The sequence below is a fragment of the Anabrus simplex genome, chromosome 10, assembly GCF_040414725.1.
Source record: "Anabrus simplex isolate iqAnaSimp1 chromosome 10, ASM4041472v1, whole genome shotgun sequence".
Classification (NCBI taxonomy): Eukaryota; Metazoa; Arthropoda; class Insecta; order Orthoptera; family Tettigoniidae; genus Anabrus; species Anabrus simplex.
The window spans coordinates 42,242,857-42,265,840 of record NC_090274.1 but is presented as its reverse complement, the minus strand read 5'-3'; the positions used below and the strand labels follow the sequence as shown (position 1 = coordinate 42,265,840).

Genomic DNA, 22,984 nt, shown 5'->3' with positions numbered 1-22,984 from the left:
AAGAATGTGGGAGAGTGGATAGAACCCACTGTCTCCGAGAAGGAATCCTTCGCGTGACGTATGAATAAAATAGAAATGGCATACCAGCTAACTGAAGGTGTCTACAAGAAGAGGTCAATATCCTTAAAAACCGAGTATTAATAGCATATCGTCATTACTTTAAGCCAGTTATCAACCTGAGCAAGGATAATGACCACCAAATAAAGGACTACTGACGTACATCGTATTTCTCAATACGATGCGCGAGGAATTCACCTTTGGGCTTCACATTTTGTAGGCCGCACGTACATTGATACTCATTAATTATGCTTCACCTGTAAACGGTTTTAGATTAGAATCACGAGCTTACCTTCCTCCAGGACTGCCAACAAATCATCGAGCTGCTCGCAGTCTACAGTGAAGAGATTCTCGACGAAAAAACCACGGGACTTCTTGGACCAGCGGACAGCAAGAGGTTTGCGAGCTGTACCTGGGTTCAGAAGGTCAATAACCTGCAACCAAATACAACGAAATATATTAGATCATGATTAGAATAAACCAAACACCACTCGATGATAATAATAATGGCGTATGGCCTCCGGAGAGGCCTGGTTGCAGGTCTTTTTCTAGTAGACGGCGAAGATGAGGGCCCTACCTAGGATTATTTCTAATGTTGAATACTCCACACACACACACACACACATCCCCGAGCCATTGGAATTAACCAGTTAAGGTTAAAATCCCCGACCCGGCCGGGAATCGAACCCGGGACCCTCTGAACCGAAGGCCAGTATACGCTGCCCATTCAGCCAACGAGTACCACTCGATAACCAGGTTCGTATAGCACCTCCCAGCTAGATTTCAGCGCGTGGGTGGCCTGTATTCAAACGGAATGGTGAGGATATAACTTTGTCAACTGTGTAGAGGGTCGGACGTCTCGTTCCAGGGAGGGTGGCTCCTTTCTTTCCTCACGAGGGGGGCGGGGACGGCACGGCACGGTCGGTCAGTAAGGTGGTTATAAGGGTGGCGCTCTCATGTGGATAAGTTTCCCGTCCATGTAAGCGTCCACATAGTAGATTTAGTTTATTTTTGTTTTAAGTGTGGCGCTTGCTTGTGGCCCTGTTATTCACTCATGCGAGCGTCCACAGTAGACTTACTTTATTTTTTATTTTGCGTCCACATGGTAGATTTAGTTCATATTTTTCTCTTTTTCTCTTTGTAACGGGAACATGTATTTGGGCCGAAAGCCCGTAACGTTCTTCAATAAATACTATACTATAGCACCTCCCGACATCCATCGAGGAATAGTTACCAGGAAAGAGAACAGTAGTAGGTCGCGGGCTGAACCACAGGTGAAGCTGTTTTGGAAGTGTGGATTCTGTGACCTTCACTCCTTCCCCTCCCACCGCCTGCAAATGATTTTTTTTTTTTTTTTTTTTTTTTTTTTTAGAATTTGCTTTACGTCGCGCCGACACAGATATGTATTATGGGGACGAGGGGATAGGAAAGGGCTATTAGCGGGAAGGAAGCCCTTAATTAAATTACAGTTCCAGCATTTGCCTGGTGTGAAAATAGGAAACCATGGAAAACCAATTCAAGGCTGCCGACAAAGGGATTCGAACCTTGAATGCAAGCTGGCAGCTAAGTGCCCCAAACTACGCGGCCAGTCGCTTGGTATCTGCAACTGAATTCATGTAAATAAAGATCAACCTTAAAGTAGTCACAATGTTGCTTCAAACTGCTTCCTATACAGTATCAGAGTAAAATGTCCGTATGGTAGCCATGACCGTTAAGGCGTTAAGTCTATATGGTCTGACACTGTCGTTAGCCGATTCGAGTCCTGTTGGTATATTTCAACATCAGAATGTTAGCCGGCAGGGTAGGAGAGATAGTGGTATACAATTTCTGATCACTAGATTGCGTGTCATAAGCCTGGATTCAATTTCAAACCTCTCCGCAGTGTTCATACGGCGTGAGGGCATATAATGCTGTTGATGGTGATTCATACCCTGTCGGACGGAGACGTTAAGCATTGAGCAGACACCTTGGTGTTATTCGACAGGAGTAGGCTATGTGCCGATACCGGGTTTCACCCTGTTCCTTCCTACTATCATATCACGTCATTCATTTAATCTACAACCTTTGACAATAAAGTTCGGTGAATGAAGTCAGAACGGTCGATCCCGCAACATTGGTGAGACACAACGCTACACCTGCGTAGCAGCAGGTTTTGGCCACCTGCTCCCACCGTTGTTCAGTTGAGCATCGTGTGTGTGCCGTGTAAGACCTGTTTGACACAGTGCGTGTTTAGTGCGTTGGTTCTGAACTGCGAACAGGAACATGAAAGACCAAAAGGTCAATGTACAGTTTTGTTTTAAGCTTGGCAAGACACCGAAAGAAACGCATGCGTTGCTGGTACTTGTTTATGAAGATCAAGCACTGTCCTTGAAGTGTGTGTACGAGTGGTTCGCCCGTTTTCGACGAGGCCGAGAAAGTGTTTGTGACAACCCCCGTAGCGGAAGACCGGCGACCGCCGTCAGTGACGAAAACATTGAGAAGGTGAGGGCATTAATCACGAACGATCGGCGATTAACTGTGCGCATGATAGCGGATGAGCTCCAGATTAACCGTGAATACGTTTTCCTCTTCTGATACATCACTTGATTGACGATCAGAAAGCAGGCCCGTTTAGAGGCTTCACAGGATTTTGTCGAAACGGCGGATTCGACACCAAATTTCTTGAACTGTATCGTCACTGAGGACGAAACCTGGTGTCTCAGGTACGACCCTGAAACGAAACGGTAAAGCATGGAATGACGTTCTCCGGGATCCCCTCGTCGGAAAAACGTCAGAGCTGAAAAGTCACGCATCAGACTCGCTTTGAACAGAAAGAGATATGACGATATTCCTGACATCCAACGAAACGTGAAGATGCTTTTGAACACCACCCCAAAGGAAGTATTCTAGAAGTGTTGAGAGTAATACATGCTCAGACATAACATTAACTCGTTTCCCGCTCATTGCGTTTCCACGGTTTCAGTTTACAAGCGATGTTGAAAATTACCACCATTTCCTTGCAGGCACATATTTACATGCTTGCCCATGTTGTGCGACACTTTTCTCAAAATTGCTGGTGTTATTTCTCCAATATATTCTTTGAGCTCATGCAAGGAGTGTGGATTATCTCTGTATATTCTTTCTTTTAAATACTCCCACAAGAAAAATGTGGAGAGGTTAAATCTGGTAAACGAGGCGGTCAAAAATATTTTGAGATTACTCGATCACCGAAAAAATCTTGCAACATCACCAACGTCGCGTTAGCATTATGACATGCCACACCATCTTGCTGGACCAGCACTAGCGTTCATCCTCTTCCAATAAAGCCAGAACTGTTGCACAATGTCCCTGTATACGGCATCAACATCTATTGTGTCAAAAAGCAGAGGTCTAACGATTATGTTGCGCGTTATTGCGCACCACACTCAGATAGTTTCAGAATGAAGCGGTAATTCATGCAAGGCATGCGGATTTTCGGTTGTCCAAATTTTGGCGTTTTGGGAGTTAATGTAGCCACTGATCTGGAACTATGCTTCAACTGAGAAAAAAGTATTGTTCAGAATGGCTACTTTTCGTGTGAAGGTACGGAACCACTGGCAGTAAAGGCGACGTTTCTCTATATCAGGCGGCTTCAGCTCTTGGACAGCCTTGACTCGATTCGAGCGTAGCTTTGCCACTTTGAATGCTTTATGTGTGGACCAAATTGATGATCCAAGTTCTTGTGACAAGCGTCTTACGGATTTCCGCAGAGATCTCTGAATGTGCTGCCGAACATCGCGAAGGAAAATGTCAGGTCTCCCACATCGTTCTCTATCATTCACGGAGCCCGTGTCACGAAACCTGCGTACAGGATCATACAGAGAAGATTTACCTGGTTAGGCTTCTTCACGAAATCGATGCCTCCATTTTTCCAGATATCTCTCTTAATTTTTAAACTCAAAATAAGCCTCCAATAAAGAGACCCGTTGCGCGCGCGTAAAATGAATTGTTGCCTGCTCGACCTTGTACGTCTCACTCTGCGCAAGGCAAAAGTTGCATTGTTCTGACAACACTACAAACAACCGGTTCTGCAATGTCTGATAATATCACATAACCAAGCTTGCCAACTTTTTGCGTCAGATATGTGAGCTACGATTTTTCAAACTTAGAGTCCGGTGACTTTGACGCCCTGTACTCGCAGAAGATGAAAAAATAAACGAAGAAATTGGAAAGAGAATCCAGTAAGCTCATGCGTTTCACCACTGTGTGAGAGGTTCGAACCAGAAAGTCCCAGAAAAATAGAAGAGCATTCTGTACTTCGCGTATCACACACCAATTTCGACATACGCAGCGGGCAGATGGACAATAACAAAACAAGGTGAAAGCAGAATCCAAGCAGCCAAGATGAAGTTTGTTAGAGGAATAATTGGGAAGGCACGAAGAGATGAGGCCGGAAACATAGAAATCAGAGAGTGAACTAGATTCCCAAAATTACAAGAAAAGAATAGAGCATTAGCGGCTGATGGTATTTGAAGCTGGGTGTTGCACCAAAATTTTCAATGTCACATTTTTATATGAGAAGCCTACAGAAATAACAACATACTCTTGTTATCGTTAAGTAATGAGAAATATATCCGGCAATTAAAACACAGGATATAATAGGCTACCTACAGTTATTCTTACCTCACTTGAATTGAAAATTTGCCTTCCTGTTTTTTATTGATGAAAAATGTTGGTAATATTGCGGGTGGACCGGTATGGCGTATCCTAGTGGCGTGGAAAAGAAATTACCGTTGCAGGAGGAGAGGAAGTAGGAATGAATCATCTCCGCAGAGTGGAACTTTTGGAGTTGTTACTCGATAGGGGGTTTGCTGGTCCTGTGCAACACCCAAGGACCGATACTGGCGAGCGTGCTACCTGATGCTGCGTACAAGGCTTAGGCTTACCGCTTGGGAGTTGCTGTGGGAATGCAAACCCCCTGAGTTTGATTCGAAACCGACAGTGTTTATTGGTCCATTACGAACTACTGTATCATAGATGGTTGATTTTAACATATTCTAGAATATATGCTAGGATTATTAAACTTAAAAAAGTGGAAGAAAAGACTGCATCAAAACCACGCACCGCTTCCGAGATGCATGATGAGAATGGAAAATAACAATAGAGCTCCAGGTAATATAACAGGAATACGACAACGGGTAAGGCCCAGGAAGAGGTGGATTGAACGGTAAATGAGAGTACAGAGAAGAGAGAAGTGCAAGTAGAAGACATGTTGGAGAAAGAAAGGGAGAGGTAGAAAGAGAGAGAACTGTGGAGGTCCTTGATTCGCAAACCCGACCCAGAAGACTGGAAACGGAAAATTATTTTGAAGCCTACTCTTTTCTAGTTCAGACAAGCAGAATCCTTAACTGTATATATTTATTTTCGAACGTAAACAACATGTTTATAAATTTGAATTAGTCGCCTGTTGAAACTTCTCGGTGATTAAAAACTTTCGATGTCGTCTGCTGATGTTTGTTATGTTTTGACTCTAATGGGATTTTAAAGACATTGTTTACTTCGAGGTATTCAGACCACGAATTTGGATAACAACTAAAAACAGAGAAATAATCAGAAGAAGAGTTCATATCAGAGTAACGAAAAGAGTTTTATAATCCAACAAGACAATGATAAGCCTTAACGAGTCTGGTCATCTACAGTACCATGCATTACGGCTTCTCTGAAACCACCGGGTTATTCCAAAAATCGACTCAATTTATTTACTCTTTGTTTTTGTGTATGCTGATGATGATGCTTGTTGTTTAAAGGGGCCTAACATCGAGGTCATCGGCCCCTAATGGTACGAAATGAAATGACAACAAAAAATTCAAAATCATAGACTGACCAAAGGAAAAAAATCGTCATGAAGAAGGAATGGATGGACATATAGCGAAAAAAAACGAGCAAACAAAAAAAAATAGTGGATTCAACTCAAAAAAAGGACCATATATAATTTATTACTGACCAAGGGACCACTCATAAAGCAGAATCCTGAATCGAGGATGCTTGATGTCGAAAGGGGTGCAAAATCCATGTCTACGGCCCCACAGAATGGTACAGTAGTAAAGTAGAACCATGGCATTTGTCATGTTGGGGTACTAATCAAAAGTAGCGAAGACTCACAGTGTTCCACACAAGATGGTACTAATCACAAGTATTGTACTTCGTACAGGTAACGCAGACCTAGGGTGTTTCTCACACAATGGCGCCACTCATAGCCAACGCAAACAGATGAGTTCCCTCACCTAGGTGTACTAGTCACGGGTGCCGGTCCCATGGGCCCCGTGGTGTTCCTCACATAGGGGGTACTAATCACAGGCAACGCAGACCCACGGTGTCGCTCATATAGTGGTACAACTCACAGGCTACGCCCAGACCCGCGGTGTTGCTCACATGGGTACGACTCACGGATACTGGAAACCCACAAGGGAACCACTCTCTGCTCCTACTAATCACAAACCTATTGTGTACCAAATATAGTGGTACTACTCGTAACTAAAGGCGACCCATGGTGTTCCCCGCGTGATGGTACTAATCAATAGTAGTTTCATGGTTCTAATACCAGCATCCCTTGGTAGCCCCTTTTAGTCGCCGCTCACGACAGGCAGGGGATACCGTGGGTGTATTATTCGTCTGCGTCCCCCACCCACAGGGGGTAAAGAGAGAGAGAAAGGAAGAAAGAAGGGATCCGTCACTTCGAAATATGAAGTAACGGACGAAGAAAGGCAAGGGCCACGAAGGGCGTGAAAATGAAAGACTCCCTAGGCCTCGAATGCTCTAATACCGTCGGGGTCGGAAAAGAACAAGAGTTGACCAAGGGAGGTCGGACAGGATAGACGAAAGTGAGTAGCCTGGCACAAGTAAGTGGAAGCAATGTCAAGACTCAGCTAAGGGCCCCGTGGTCGCCAATCGACACTCCTAAGTTGAGAGCCCCTTGGGCCCCTTTTAGTCGCCTCTTACGACAGGCAGGGGATACCGCGGGTGTATTCTGCATGAGCGTCCCCCACCCGCAGGGGGTGTTTTTGTGTATGTTACGGCTATGTAACTTTGTGAAGACTGTTTATGTTAATAGTTGACAATCGAACTCAGATAAAATGATGATGATGATTTTTGTTGTTTAAAGGGTCCTAACAGCTAGGTCATCGGCCCCTAATGTTACAAGGTGCAATGAAATGAAACAATAATTAAAACTCCAAAATGTATCCACTGACTAAAATCTAAAACGAATGATGGTGAAAAATGACCATGAATCCAAAACTATCAGTAGATCCAATTCAAAATCCCTTATTTTCTGAGATGATGCTTGTAGTCCAAAGGGGTCCAAAATCCAGGTCACCGGCCCCTCATAATGGTACTAATTGCAGGTAAAGTAGACCCATGGTGTTCCTCATACAGCGATATTACTCACAGGTAACGCAGACCTACGGTGTTCCTCACATGATGCTACGAATCACAGGTACTGTAAACCCATAGTGATCCATCTCCGATGATACCAATCACAGACCCATGGTGTTTCTAACGTAATGGTATAATCCATAATGGTTCAAAATTCATCATCCCTCGGTCACCCCTTTTAATCGCCTCTCACGACAGGCAGGAGATATCTAGGGTGTATTCTTCATCTGAGATTTTCAGTCTTTTCAGGAACTCTAGCGTTTGGCGAGGAACAGTGGCTCTCGCATCAAACATCAGCCTAACAACTTTCCATCAATTTATTTCGTGCTTCTCCCCCAGATCTTGATAACATGGCTGATAAATTGCTCTTTTCTCTCCGCATACTTAACGCACTGATCGTCGTTAGACTCGAAGCGACTTGTAGGGTCGATAACAAGACCAAAATATTTTTACTCGATCGATGACAAAGATGTCATGACGGAAAGGCATCATTCTTCTTCGGCTGTCAGGACTGTTAGGAATCATTGGGCGCACTCTGGTGTGACGGTCGATTCTTAACAGTTTCTCCCTCGACAACAAAATGACTTCAGTGGAGTTTATCGTAGTGCATAGAAGCAATCTGCCGACCACTTGAAATATTTAGCGTGTTGGTCAAAGAGAGGGCTTGAAAAGGCGTGGAACTTATGGGCCCCGTAAAAGTGGGTTCCCACGGAGCTGAGCAGACTAATGGACCATCCACCCACCATGCCTTATCGAACGACGAGTCCTCTTTGGTCGTGTGCGACTCTATCGTTCCTGCGAATGGTTGAACCGCAGTTCATTTCCGGACGAGTAGGGCTTACATCATGTCAACAGAAAACTTTGTGCAGATGGAACTGCAGAGTGTGTGTGATTTGTTATCCCAAAAATCAAATCAAATCAAATCAAATCAAATCAAATCAAATCAAATCAAATCAAATCAAATCAAATCAAATCAAATCAAATCAAATCAAATTAAAACAAATCAAATCAAATCAAATCAAAATCATATTTTGGAAAGCAAGAGGGAAATGTGGTTCTGGTTTCGTAAGCGGGTCACAGAGAGCGTTTTCCAAAGTTCCTGACTTTAAGATTTGTCTGTCTCGTTAATTATTAGAATTTGCACTAAAATTCGGATTCTGCGTTTAAAAAAAATAGGAAGATCTTCTGAAAAGGAGATGGATCTTCCAATCACAACTGGCAAGATCAGATCGACCGTATATACATTAACGCCCCTCTTTGATAATATATCTCTCAATCATAGCCATCCATCAATATTTCACATCACAGTCTGCAAGATCAGTTCGACCGTCTGTGCTCTAACGCCCATCTTTGGTAATATGTCTCTCAGTCATGGTCATCCATGAATACTTCACATCACAGCCTGCAAGAACACATCGCCCATCCATACTGTAACGCCCCTCTTTGGTAATATGTCTTTCAGTCATAGCCATCCATCAATACTTCACAGCACAACCTCCACGGCTACTAGGTGACATCGCGTCACAGAATTTCTATCGCTAATTTCGTGACGCAATGGAATCAATCGATCATCACTATTTTCAGCGCTGTAATAGGCTACATAGAATACATCCTCTACAAGTTAATTCGATTTAAAAAAACGCCGGTTGATGTCCTCAGCCTCTACGACGTCTTGTTTTAGATGGCCATGCTGGACTGCCACACGGTTCACAAATGAAATGCAGCGTATTTACTCAAAGGTCAATGTTAACATACATGAGTGGAATTTTCCATTATTGTGACGGTCAAGAAGATCAGGGTCACATTAGTCAGTGTGTCCCTTGGAGCTTAGCGTGTTTGTGTCATTATTTAGCGGCGACTGCCCTTACACAAGTAGAAGACGGACGTGAGCTTGATCAATGTTTGATCCCCGATAGCGTGATGTTCTCCTTGGGAAGAATAATTTAGCACCCACGCAACTCAAGTGCTTCTTCGTAGGAGTTAAAAATATCAAGCACAGTTCATCAAACACTAATTACCTAACATAATTATCATATTAATGATTACAGATAGCTTCACAATTCATACTGTACAGTTTTGTCAGAAACTTTAGGGACACACTATCATTTGAACATAATTATGTGACTTAGTCCTTACATTATTGTATGTATAACACGCTTGTCGTGCAGCGTCGCTAAGAAGCTGCCCCCCCCCGCCCCCGCATAGTAACTGAAAACGGGCCTCTCGTTTCGTGATAAAGAAAGTTACAAGTTGTACACGGTTGTATATTATTACAATGAACAGCAACGACGCAACGATAATAATAATAATAATAATAATAATAATAATAATAATAATAATAATAATAATAATAATAATAATAATAATTTAGTTTTCAAATCTGAAGGAATTAAAATAATAATAATAATAATAATAATAATAATAATAATAATAATAATAATAATAATAATAATAATAATCTGTTTACCCTCCAGGTTCTGTTTTTCCCTCGGACTTAGCGAGGGATCCCACCTCTACCGCCTCAAGGGCAGTGTCCTGGAGCGTCAGACTCTTGGTCGGGGGATACAACTGGGGAGTATGACCAGTACCTCGCCCAGACGGCCTCACCTGCTATGCTGAACAGGGGCCTTATGGAGGGATGGGAAGATTGGAAGGGATAGGTAAGGAAGAGGGAAGGAAGCGGCCGTGGCCTTAAGTTAGGTACCATCCCGGCATTCGCCTGGAGGAGAAGTGGGAAACCACGGAAAACCACTTCCAGGATGGCTGAGGTGGGAATCGAACCCACCTCTACTCAGTTGACCTCCCGAGGCTGAGTGGACCCCGTTCCAGCCCTCGTACCACTTTTCAAATTTCGTGACAGAGCCGGGAATCGAGCCCGGGCCTCCGGGGGTGGCAGCTAATCACGCTAACCACTACACCACAGAGGCGGACAATAATAATAATAATAATAATAATAATAATAATAGTAATAATAATAATAATACGAACACACGCACAAGGAATGTATACTCCAATTATAGTGACCAAAACACGCTGACCGTCACAATATTAAGAAATAGTCTCGTTCCTAGAACTAAATAATTTACAATACAACCGTCCATCGTAGGCATACTTAGCTACACTGACTGCCGAGAGTTATACACAGGCTCGAAGCTCCAGTGTTTAGAGGTTAGATAAGGAGGATGTCATTGTTATCGCATCTTCGCTGACTACTGGGTTCTCAGAATTGGCTAAGTACTTCAAAAGCCTTGTCGATTGTTGTGAGTGGCAGCAAAGGATGGTTATTATTGGAACAGGTTGGGAAACCCACATTCTTTCAGAAATAACTGCCGTACTCCTATTGACGAGAGAAGCTTTGCACTACCACGACCTCAGTTTGGAATAACCCTCTGTGCTGTGTGCTGTAGCTTTATCAATATGTAAAACTAGCAGGTGCTCGCGGCTTCGCCCGCGTTTATTAATTCAACCACGTTAAAAAGCAAAGGAAATCAAAGCAAAGCAAAGTCATCTCCGTACAGGCCATGAAGGCCCTGGGAATGGTGGAGGGTAAAGGCTTCCACAATTCGTAACCTAGGTACTTGATGGGGTAGAGTGGTTAGCTCTACGCCCAGCCGCCTTTGCCCCCAGGAATTAATCTGGTACTCATTTTTGGTGTAGGCTGAGTGAACCCCAGGGCCATATGCACCTCCGGAAGTAGAAATCTCATTTCTTCAATTTTACAACTTCCTGATGGGGATTCGAACCCACGTCCTTCCGGGCGAACCGAGTACGCCTTTATCGCCTCGGCCAGGCAGCCCCTAATTCAACCGCGTTAGATTTTTCTAAACCGTTTAATTAAATGCAGAAGAAAAAAAAATATATTTATAAACACACGTCGGTTTCACTTTTAATACTGGTCGTTTTCTGTTATTTTAATATTTTACCCCCCTTTCAACGCCCGCCCGTAGGGGTGTCTTATCCTTTCCCAAACAGTAAGTCACATGAGTATCATGTTTGGTTGAGAGCTATGCTGTAACACAAACATTCACCCGTAATCTCTTGTCTTTTCGACATTTTCTTTCTTCACCCCTTCTCACCCCTATGCCATGGGTCTGAACTTGGACTTTTCTTTTTCTTCTATAAATGGTATACACAAATAAAAAGTTTTAAGAAAAACACACCATAATCTTCACATACTGTTGATTAGGCAACCCGCTGATCAGACTTGTCATGCGGTTTACTTACCTTCCCCTATTTCCTTTTTTTATTCACCCTCCTCACCCCCTAAGCCGTACTACCCATCAGATTCCGTTCAAACCTCTTCCTAAACCCTCCCAGGAGTAATAAGAACAAATTGTGAAATTTCCACCGAAATCGGTCCAGCAGTTCCTGAGTCCATTCGACACATACATTCATTTGAATAGTCCTGTACTATCAACACAGATGAACAATGCACGACAGTGACCTTACTCTCCTTCGAAATAGTCCCCTTCCATAACTATGCACTGCTGAGTTCGGCGATGCATGTGTTCGAAACTTTGCAAGAAGGTTCCTTTGGGATGGTGTTCAAAAGCCTCGTCACGTTTCGTTGGATGTCAGGAATATCGTCAAATCTCTTTTCTTTCAAAGCTACTTTGATGCGTGACTTTTCGGCTCTGATCTTTTTCCGAAGAGGGGATCCCGGAGAAAGCCATTCCATGCTTTGCCGTTTCGTTTCAGGGTCGTACCTGAGACACCAGGTTTCATCCTCGGTGAAAATACAGTTCAAGAAATTTGGTGTCGCATCCGTCGTTTCGACAAAACCCTGTGAAGCCTCTAAACGTGCCTGCTTCTGATCGTCAGTCAAGTGATGTGGCACAAGATTAGAACACGTTTTCCTCTTCCCTAAGTTCTGGGTAACGATTTGTTGCACGGATTCACGGTTAATTTGCAGTCCATCCGCTATCATGCGCACAGTTAATCGCCGATCGTTCGTGATTAATGCCCTCACCTTCTCAATGTTTTCGTCACTGACGGCGGTCGCCGGTCTTCCGCTACGGGGGTTGTCACAAACACTTTCCCGGCCTCGTCGAAAACGGGCGAACCACTCATACACACAGTGTTTGATCTTCATAAACACGTACCAGCATCGCATGCGTATCTTTCGGTGTCTTGCCATGCTTAAAACAAAACTGTACATCGACCCTTTGGTCGTTCATGTTCCTGTTCGCAGTTCAGAACCAACGCACTAAACACGCACTGTGTCAAACAGGTCTTACACGGCACACACACGATGCTCAACTGAACAACGTTGGGAGCAGGTGGTCAAAACCTGCTGCTACGCAGGTGCAGCGTTGTGTGTAGCCAGTGTTGCCGGATCGGCCGTTCTGACTTCATTCACCGAACTTTATTGTCACAGGTTGTATATAGATCACTCTTCAGCTACTGAATTAAGAAACAGTCATGGACACCTCACAAGCCATGCCCCTCCCACCCCCGCCCCTGCGGGGTCCTTATCGCCGCCATTGCCCTTGTCCCGTTTCTCTACGTGGTCGGGTATGAAATGAGATGAATCTTCTTAGCGAGTTCTTATGACCGGATGACCTTCCTGACGTCAACCTTGTCAGAGGACTTAATGAGATGAAATGAATGAATATGATAGTAGGAAAGGAGAGGGTAAAACCCGATGCCGACACGTAGCCTACTCCTGTCGAATAGCACCAAGGAGTCCGCTCAAAACTTAACGTCCCCATCCGAAGAACTAATCACCATCAACAGCGTCATATGAGCTCTGCGGAGAGGTTTGGAATTGAGTCCAGCCTTTTGGCACACACTGTAGTGATTAGAAATTGTATACCACCACCTCTCCTATCTTGTCGGCCAACAGATATGATAGGAGTGCTTGGAGGGGGAGTATTCATTCTGGCGAAAGACAAATTTGTAAGCTACGAAAAAGTTATAAAGATGACAAACATGAAATTCTAGGTGTAAGGCTCATTTCTAAAGATAATAGGCAACTTGATGTCTTTGGAGTATATAGACTGGGAAAGGGTAGCGCAGACGCTGATTCAGAATTATTTGATAAGATAATCAGCTATGTGGGAAACTGCATGGAAAGGAATGTGATTGTAGCGGGAGATCTGTATTTAGCAAATGCCAATTGGGAAGGTAATGCGAACGACAGGAAGCATGACCAACAAATGGCAAATAAGTTAGTACTGGAAGGACAGCTGATTCAGAAAGTGATGGAACCAATTAGAAGGAAGAATATTCTGGATGTGTTGCTGGTAAAACCAGATGAGATCTATGGATAAACCGAAGTAATAATGGTATTAGTGATTATGAAGCTGTTTTTGTCGTAGTTAAACATAAATGTGATAGAAAGGAAGGTCTTAAAAGTAGGATTATTAGGCAGTGTCATATGGCTGATAAAGCAGGCATGAGGTGGTTTAAAAAAGTAACTATGAAAAGTGGAAAACAGTAAATAAAAATGTAAACAGACTCTGGGATGGGTTTAAAACAATTGTTAAGGAATGTGGAAACAGGTTTGTACCTTTAAAGGTGGTAAGGAATGGTAAAGACCCACTTTATTATAACCGATAAATAAAGAGACTAAGAAGGAGGTGCAGATTGGAAAGAAATAGAGTTAGAAATGGCTGTGGAAGTAAGGAGAAATTAAAGGAACTTACTAGGAAATTGAATCTAGCAAAGAAGTCATCTAAGGATAATATTATGGCAACCATAATTGGCAGTCATACAAATTTTAGCGAAAAATGGAAGGGTAGGTATAGTTACTTTAAGGCAGAAACAGGTTCCAAGAAGGACTTTACAGGAAGGTTTTTTTGCTAATGGCTTTACGTCCTACCGACACAGATAGGTCTTATGGCGACGATGGGATAGGAAAGGCCTAGGAGTTGGAAGGAAGCGGCCGTGGCCTTAATTACGGTACATCCCCAGCATTTGCCTGATGTAAAAAATGGTAAACCACGGAAAACCATCTTCAGGGCTGCCGACAGTGGGATTCGAGCCCACTATCTCCCGGATGCAAGCTCACACCCGCACGCCCCTAACCACACGGCCAACTCGCCTGGTCATTCCAGGAATAATTGATGAACAAGGGGAGTGTGTATGTGAGGTGGTTCCAGTGTATGGGACCCTCACCAGGATTACTTGAGTCACGAAGTGGAAAAAATCCAAAGAAAAGCAGCTCGATTTGTTCTGGGTGATTTCCGACAAAAGAGCAGCGTTACAAAACTGTTGCAAAATTTGGGCTGGGAAGACTTGGGAGAAAGGAGACGAGCTCCTCGACTAAATGGTAGGCCTACGTTCCGAGCTGTCACTGGAGAGATGGCGTGGAATGACATCAGTAGACGAATAAGTTTGAGTTGTGTTTTTAAAAGTAGGAAAGATCACAATATGAAGATAAAATTGGAATTCAAGAGGACAAACTGGGGCAAATATTCGTTTATAGGAAGGGAAGTTAGGGACTGGAATAACTTACTAAGAGAGATGTTTAATAAATTTCCAATTTCTTTGAAATCATTTAAGAAAAGGCTAGGAAAACAACAGATAGGGAATGTGCTACCTGGACAGCTGCCCTAAATGCATATCAGTAGTGACTGATTGATTAATTGATTGATTGATTTATTATTATTATTATTAGAAAAGAATAACTGCACACGTGAAATGAAATAAAAACTCTGACGGTACAAACACCGTACGCAGAGGCAATGGTAGAATAATGTAACACAAAACGGGTATAAATTAGTATTTGCCGGGAAATGAAAAAAAGGTGACAAGGAGAAAGAAACACTGTTTAGCGCTATAAACATGTCAACGTAACCATGACAACAACACGCCATTTTTCGCAACACTAGCGCCTACGTCACACTCAAACTCTCGAAAATAGACCTATACATCTGTCAAGATGGCCCCTCAGTGAATGTTGATGTCCACACCTTTCTGGTGAAGGAAACGAGTTCGTCGCGGACTGAGGAAACTGACATAGAACTGGTATTGACGAACAGAGAATGGTGGTGTATGAAGATTTGGACATGATCATTCTCCTTTTCTGTTTTTATGTTTCTCTTCGTATCCTTTTCCTAATACTCCCTCTTAACGATTCTATTTTTATTAACTTGTTTCTTTTTTCAGGTACAGTGAAACCCCTCTAAGTTGGACACCTACGGTTCATTAAAAATGTGTCCAATATAGAGGGGTGTCCAATCTATTGGGTGAGTGCACACTATTTCAAGAGTACACTGACAGTGCAGGAAAGGAAAAACTTTGAGCTAGTTTGTATTATATACCGGTACTCGTAAAGCCGGCTTTACATTTACGAGTAACTCTTATACGAGTAGGCTACTCGGACTGACTCGGATAAGAAATCGTAAATGTAAACGATGACTCGTACGTACTCGTAGCTCGTATACGAATAGCAATCAAAGTAGAGAGGCTTCCGACTTGCATCCGAGTTAGACTGTTTTAAAAATGGCGGAGACTAAATACTGCAGGATGTCTCGTGAAAATCTGGAGGAGTTCATTAATTTATACTACAGAGCGGAGTGCCTGTGGAATGTTAAGTGTTCTCAATATCGGGACATCAACGCGAGAAATAAGGCCTATGAAGTTAAACATAACTACGGATCTAGTTAAAAAGAAAATCGACAACTTTTGGAATGAACAAGGAAATAGTTGAGGTTGATATACGCGTCAAGAATTCTAATGATTTGAAGCTATCTCCAGTAGTTAAAAATCTGAGTCACTGCCAGTTGCAGCTGAGAATTGATACTTCTCATCTGAGTGTTTTTTTGGGGGGATATGATGGGCAACCTAGAAAAAATTAATTACTAATAATATGCCAGTATTTAGCATATCGGTACCGGTATTATAAAAGTCATTTCGTCCACTTACCAAAAGGTACAACATTTCAAATGTACTAAAATCCATCCTTAAGAAGTCTCTATAACCATCTCCTCCCTCGTTTAATAAATCAACTAGTAAATGTTCCTGTATTCCAAAAACGGGTCTTTTCTTCAAGGATTCTTTAACCCAAAGGCTCCTGACTTTTTTCGCTTCATTCTGTTGTCTTGTTTTAAAACACAACAGCAAGATACCAGCCATAGCAAGACGTTTTCGTCTTCTTGGAGCCATATTGGAAACTGTACTCTTATACGAGTAAGCACCATAAATGTAAACGCGTTTCCTACTCGTATAGGAGCGCTCGTATACGAGTTACTCGTAAATGTAAAGCCGGCTTAATAATAGTGGCTGTTTGAATATGTATGCAGTACAGTACCTGCTATAAGTTTCAGGAAAAGCACTACAGTCTTGTCTTACGTTTTATTTTGCATATTGTACTGTTCAGTACTCACCCTTTATTGCTTAGGGAAAACATCAGTCACAAGACTGTTTTATTTTTCGACTTTTGTACTTGTTCATTCTAATTCAGTGGTCCTATACGTAATCTAGTCATTTATGGTTGGGTATACGCAAACGCATAACGTTCCAACTCATTAATACACTGCACAGCTTCTTCATGAGTACGTGGTTCCTTGCGGACAGAAATAGTTTCTTCTTATGAAGCAGAAGCGGCGATTACGGTGGGCAGTGCCCACTTTGCGGAGAAAATATTATATTTTTATTCCATTTTAGCCGAACGAAACTAGGAAATACAGAAATTATTTAAATAAAGGGCATTTTGTTCAAGCCCTGTTGTCGTATCAGCTAATTCATTCCTTTAATTATTAACAAAATTATTATCTGAAATTCGCACAAAATGTCGTTCGTCACAACTAACCGATTTGTACAGCGCCACAGCAAGTAGCGAAAGTTTTGCAGGTGCTGTGAGGAAGGGTAGCAGGGGTATATTGTTTCTGCCAAGATCATAGACACTAAGCTATGATTCACCCGCTTGCCGCGCCCATTCGTCAGTCTGGCAGTCTCTTTAGTGTCCGTTAGTTTCTTAGTTTATAATCAAATACTAAATGATTTTAACTCATAATCACGCTGTACTTCTATTTAATTTAATAAGTGAGTGAGTGAGTGAATAGCCTTTATTCGTAACGAACCGGGCGAGTTGGCCGTGCGCCTAGAGGCGCGCGGCTGTGAGCGTGCATCCGGGAGATAGTAGGTTCGAATCCCACTATCGGCAGCCCTGAAGATGGTTTTCCGTGATTTCCCATTTTCACACCAGGCAAATGCTGGGGTTGTACCTTAATTAAGGCCACGGCCGCTTCCTTCCAACTCCTAGGCCTTTCCTATCCCATCGTCGCCATAAGACCTATCTGTGTCGGTGCGACGTAAAGCAAGTAGCAAAAAAAAATCGTAACGAAGTTAGGGCTAGAGGGCCTCTCTTACACTTAATTATCTTAAACGTTATGGTTAACAGACATGCAATTTTTTTATACAACTCTTTTTTAAAAATATTATAGTACTAATAGCAAATATAGCTGGTAATAAAAGAAATAATTATAGAATGTACAGCATAACAATATAAATGAATATGATAATAATTATAAAACAAACACTAGTAATAGACTAATAAAAGAAGGAAACACAGTAGAAACCTATAATTAGTAAATACGGTACATTTCTAATTTTTATGAAAATAAGCTCATTCACGCACTCATTCGCACTTCACATATCGAACAAGTCAGCTAGAAGTATTCAGCAAGTGATTTCGGCAATCCATTTTAAATCTTCTATGAGATATTGTTCCTTTGGTTAAAGTTTTATTGTATAGTATTGAATTAAGAATCTCAAGAAACTGTTCTTACGGCACTTAAGTTGGTTTAGTTTATTGCCTTTCTTATATGGCGGGGCTCAGGCTATGAAGCCTGCTATTATGCCAAACCATATTGTACAACAGCTTTATACAATTTACGGAATAATGTACATAAAATCATTTTTACATATATTTCTAAAAATCACTAAAATTAATTTACTTTACCTCTATAATTTTGTATCCTTATTGATAATTAAGAGCTAATTATTAAATTTTTACGTTGAAATCTACTTTTTACATATTTGAGTACCACATTAAACATTTCCTTTTAAATAGCCTCGGATTGCCTATGCCTCTAATTTCAGCTGGGATTGAGTTCCAGGAACGTATGGTAGCAGGTATGAATGAGTTGTTGTACGAGTTACTGTGGTGAATGGGAATGGACAAGAGGGAACGTGTGGATGACCTTGAGGGAGCTCTATCAGAAGGGGAGAGGTATTTAAAGTCTTTTCTAAGATAGTCTGGTTTGCTTGTTTGCAGAATACTGTGGAGAAGGGAAACAGCGTGGTATTTACGTCGTTAAGTCAATCTTAGCCATGACAGCTGAGAGAGGAAAGGGCTAATATGAGTTTGGATTGGGATATTTAATACGAATCGAGCAAAGCATTGTAGGCTCGCTGTAGTCGACATGAAAGTGTTTTGCTCATACTATTATAAACTACATCTCCGTAGTCAAATATTGGAAATATTAGACTCTGTACTAATAATTTTCTTGTGTTTCTTGGAAGGAAGTCCCTCATCCTTTTTGCAGCATGTAATGAGTAGAATACTCTTTGACAAATTTTTGTGACATGTTCCGACCAACTTAAATATTTATCGAATACTACTCCAAGGTTATTTACATGATCGCTAAATTTTACTGGTATTCCACTGAGCATAACACTGGGTATAGACGTGTTTTGTATTTTAGCATGAGATTTATACGTGCCTATTATGATGGCCTGTGATTTTGATGGGTTCACTTTCAGGCCATGTCTGCTCGTCCAGTCATTAACATTTGCTAGGTCTTCGTTTAACTTAGTGATTGAATTGTTTAAGTCATTAGGCTTTGTGTGAATATATAACTGAATATCATCTGCATACAGATGATATTTACAATTGGTCAGCGTCTCAGATAAGTCGTTCTTTCTTTATTCGTGTCAGAAGTATCAACAGTACTTACAGATATTTAACAAAAAGCAACAAGATATCTACATTCCTACGATACAAATATATACAAGTCTATTATACAATCACAGATAGAGCAACAATATTCGAGAGCTAGATGATGCTTGCCCAGTATTGGGCGACGTCAATAGCGTTGGGGGAGGCTGCAATCAAGTCTTTCATAGTGCACATTGAAGGACATAAAATACACTGACATAGATGTTGGATCGTCTGCTGCTCTCCGCAATCACAAAGTGATGAATCACTTGAGAAGCCCCACTTCCGCAAGTTTACTTTGGTTCTGCCGACTTCTGTACGGAGTCTGTTAAGGGCTTTCCATACTGTCCACTTCTCCTGGTGTCCACATGGAAGACTTTCCTTTGGCTCTATCCAGTTGGAAAGGTGGTGGATTCTTTCTTTCCACATTGTGACTCTAGCATTCTCTGCTTTCCCCTCAAGGTTAACGGATGTACAATGAGAACAAAAGTGGTGACAATACTCCTCCCTGAGCTACGCCCATCTTCGTGGTTTGCCACGAAGATGTATCGTTTCCCAGTGATACGCGCTGATGGTGATCACTGTACACATTTACTTCTTTGTCGAAATTCGCGCAGAGAGCATACACAAACTTACAATTTTTTCTACAAAAGCCGGGTATTTTTTTTTTTTTTTTGTTGTCTATGAAATGTTTTGCCGTCTAATTCCCAATCGTCGCTACTGTTCTGAAGATAATCATTCTTGCGAAGGAATCACTTTTTAAAAACAATCCATCAATTGTTCCAGCAATTACATTGTGGACGTCCAACACATTATCGAAATCGCTAAAAACATCAGCGTCTCACAATTCACTGCTAAGGACTTCACGGAGACATCTCACTTAACACATTTCACAATATTGTTCTTTAGATACGCCCATTCATTCACCATGGATCCAGCTAATTACGTCAAGGACCATCACACTCCGTGTAAATTCGATTGCAATGTTACACTTATCAGCCAAATCACAGAAAGACTCTCTATCTTAACATTGTTGTATTTAAATGCTCTTGGGCAGGCGGCATTTCCAATGACAATGTAAAAATGTATTGCACTAAACCATTACAAAACACAAAACGAAATAGTTTTGAACCTGTACAAACTGCCATTTAATAGCTGACCAATGTACAGAGGATTGTTAACATGTAAAAGTATCCCCTGGCACTACAGCCCTTGAAGGGTCTTGGCCTACCAGGCGACCGCTGCTCAGCCCGAAGCCCTGCAGATTGCGAGGTGTTGTGTGGACAGCACGACGAATCCTCTCGGCCGTTATTCTTAGCTTTCCAGACCGAGGTCGCTATCTCACCGTCAGATAGCTCCTCAAATGTAATCACGTATCTCGGACCAGCCCTCAGATGCAGGTAAACATCCCTGATCTGGCCGGGAATCGAACCCGGGACCTTCGGGTAAGAGGCAGGCACGCTACCCCTACACCACGTGATCGGGTTTTAACTTAGAAATATATATAGGGAGTTACACGGAGCATTCAGTATACTGTACATACAATCAATCAAAAGGGGTGTCCAGGATATAGGGGTGTCCAAAGTGAGGGGTTTCACTGTTAGCATTTATGTTTTCTTTAAATATACTTTATAAATGTATTTATTCAAAATTAGTTTCGGCAGACTGTTATACGTAGGTCGAGTCATAAGTCATGGCAAATATTTTTTTGTCGCGAACAGGAGACAACACGGAAAGTCTAATATATGCATTTGGAAACGTACGGTATGTACTTGCGTATGATGCCACTAGATGGTGTATGTAAACAACAGTGTGGGCAAGGGTTTGCTAAGAAAGAGGACATCGTAACAGCATTTCGCAGAGGTGTGTCACACGTTAGCGATACACATGCAGCGAATGGTATTCAACGCCTGCCCCACCGCTGGCAACGCACAGTGGAAACCTTGGGTGATTATATCAAAGGTCTGTAACCAGTGGAGACCTCTCCTTTGTACTTAGTCTTGTGTATTTGCTGTCTATACCATAATAAAACAATGTTAACCAATGGCCTGTGTTCTGTCACTTTCCTATGAGAATCTCCTGAAGTCAGAATTTGTTTTCAGACACTATGCATAAGTACATACCCTGTGTTTCCAAATGAATATCTTAGATTTTCCGTGTTATCTCCTGTTCGCGAGAGAAAAAAAAAATAGTTGCCATGACTTATGCCTCGACCCTCGTATTTGATTGATCGCTTATAGTTTTGAGAGGCGTACGGTGCGGCCTTGGTGGGTGCAGCCATGGCTCCCTGATATCGTCGTAACATCAGTGAAGTAGATCGCGTGGTCTGTTCCAGGACAATGGAAGTGCATTATGGCTGTAATGTGTATTGACCATACTCTAAAGCACTCAGCAGGATTTCCTATGACAACGAACTGATGTCTGTTTCTTCCCCATCAGCCGTTGCTAAATCGTCATAGCATAGAGGGAAGCTAAGACAACAACAAATCCATAGTTCTAGTCCTTTTGGACAAGCAACTGAACACTGACAATGTTCCTTCACGAAATGTGAAAAAGGAAACTTCTACGACATGAAGCAGAAGTAAACCATACACAATACATATACAAATAAAATAATAATAATAATAATTGTACCGGGCGGTACACCTCCACTCCGCTAATTTAAAATGTGCGCCTGTTGAAACTCCTCTGCTGGAGGAAGTCTGAACTTTATTGACAGTATTAATTTTCTACCGTCTCAGAAGATGTCACCACGTGGAAAATTTTGAGTTTTTGAACTGTGTCATTTTTGATGTGTTTTTGTTTCGCTTGAAGTAAGAAGTGTGAACTTACTCTTCTAGAGGACACTACTGAAGATCTACAATAGTGCAACCTAGTGCGGAGTCAAAGAACTATTTTTTGGAGAAAATTTAATTTCAAGAGTTTGTTCTTTGTTAAATTTTTTTTCTATCATTGTTTAAGTTGGCAATATTTACCCCTTTCTTCCCCTTGTTATGAATGTATCCAATCCCGAATTTCTTCAATTAATTTCTATCCAATCAGATGTATCTTCCCCCAACTTGAATCGGTTGCGGGGTCCTATCCAATAAAGAGTTTGTGGGAGGGTGTTTTCTTTCCCCTAACGCCTAGAAACTTCCGCGAGAGTATTTAAACTGCTGATTTTTGGGTCTCTCGGCCACTTCTGTTCCATCTTTCAGTGTGTTAAGTACATAGCAGGGGGCGGGAAGCGCCTCTTTCTTCTCCAGCCGTTCAACACAAGGTAATGGCCGATTAATAACTTCTTTCTTTGCTAGCTCAGCAGTTTAACTTTCGGGGCGGGTTCTAAGCGTTCAGCCATGTAACCTTTTCCTAAAATGTAACTACTCCTTTCATATATTCTCTTTTAAACGACATATTGAGATAGAGAGTGCTAACCCTCTCGAGCTCCCACTCACATTGTCTTGAGGTGAACTTATTTTCCCAACCTATTTTTCGTTAATGTAAAACAAATTGTTCTTTTCTTAAGTCACCTCTTTAGCATGGGATTAGCCCTTGTATTAACGGCCTAGTGCCAAGTAGGTCTTAATCAAAGTGTATTAGGAGTGCAAGTTCGCCTCCTCTCAAATTGTTATTTTAGAGGTCATTTAATTAACCTGCTTTTCTTTTAAT

At 42.0% G+C, this 22,984-nt stretch overlaps 1 protein-coding gene across 1 annotated transcript in view; it reads right to left on the bottom strand.

Annotated features, from left to right (window-relative positions):
• LOC136881951 (kinesin-like protein KIF12) overlaps window positions 1-22,984 on the bottom strand; it is a 385,645-nt gene that overhangs the window by 88,729 nt on the left and 273,932 nt on the right. The window contains exon 7 of the mRNA XM_067154417.2: window positions 350-491. Coding sequence (XP_067010518.2) covers window positions 350-491 — 142 coding nt within the window. The remainder of the gene's footprint in view (window positions 1-349; window positions 492-22,984) is intronic.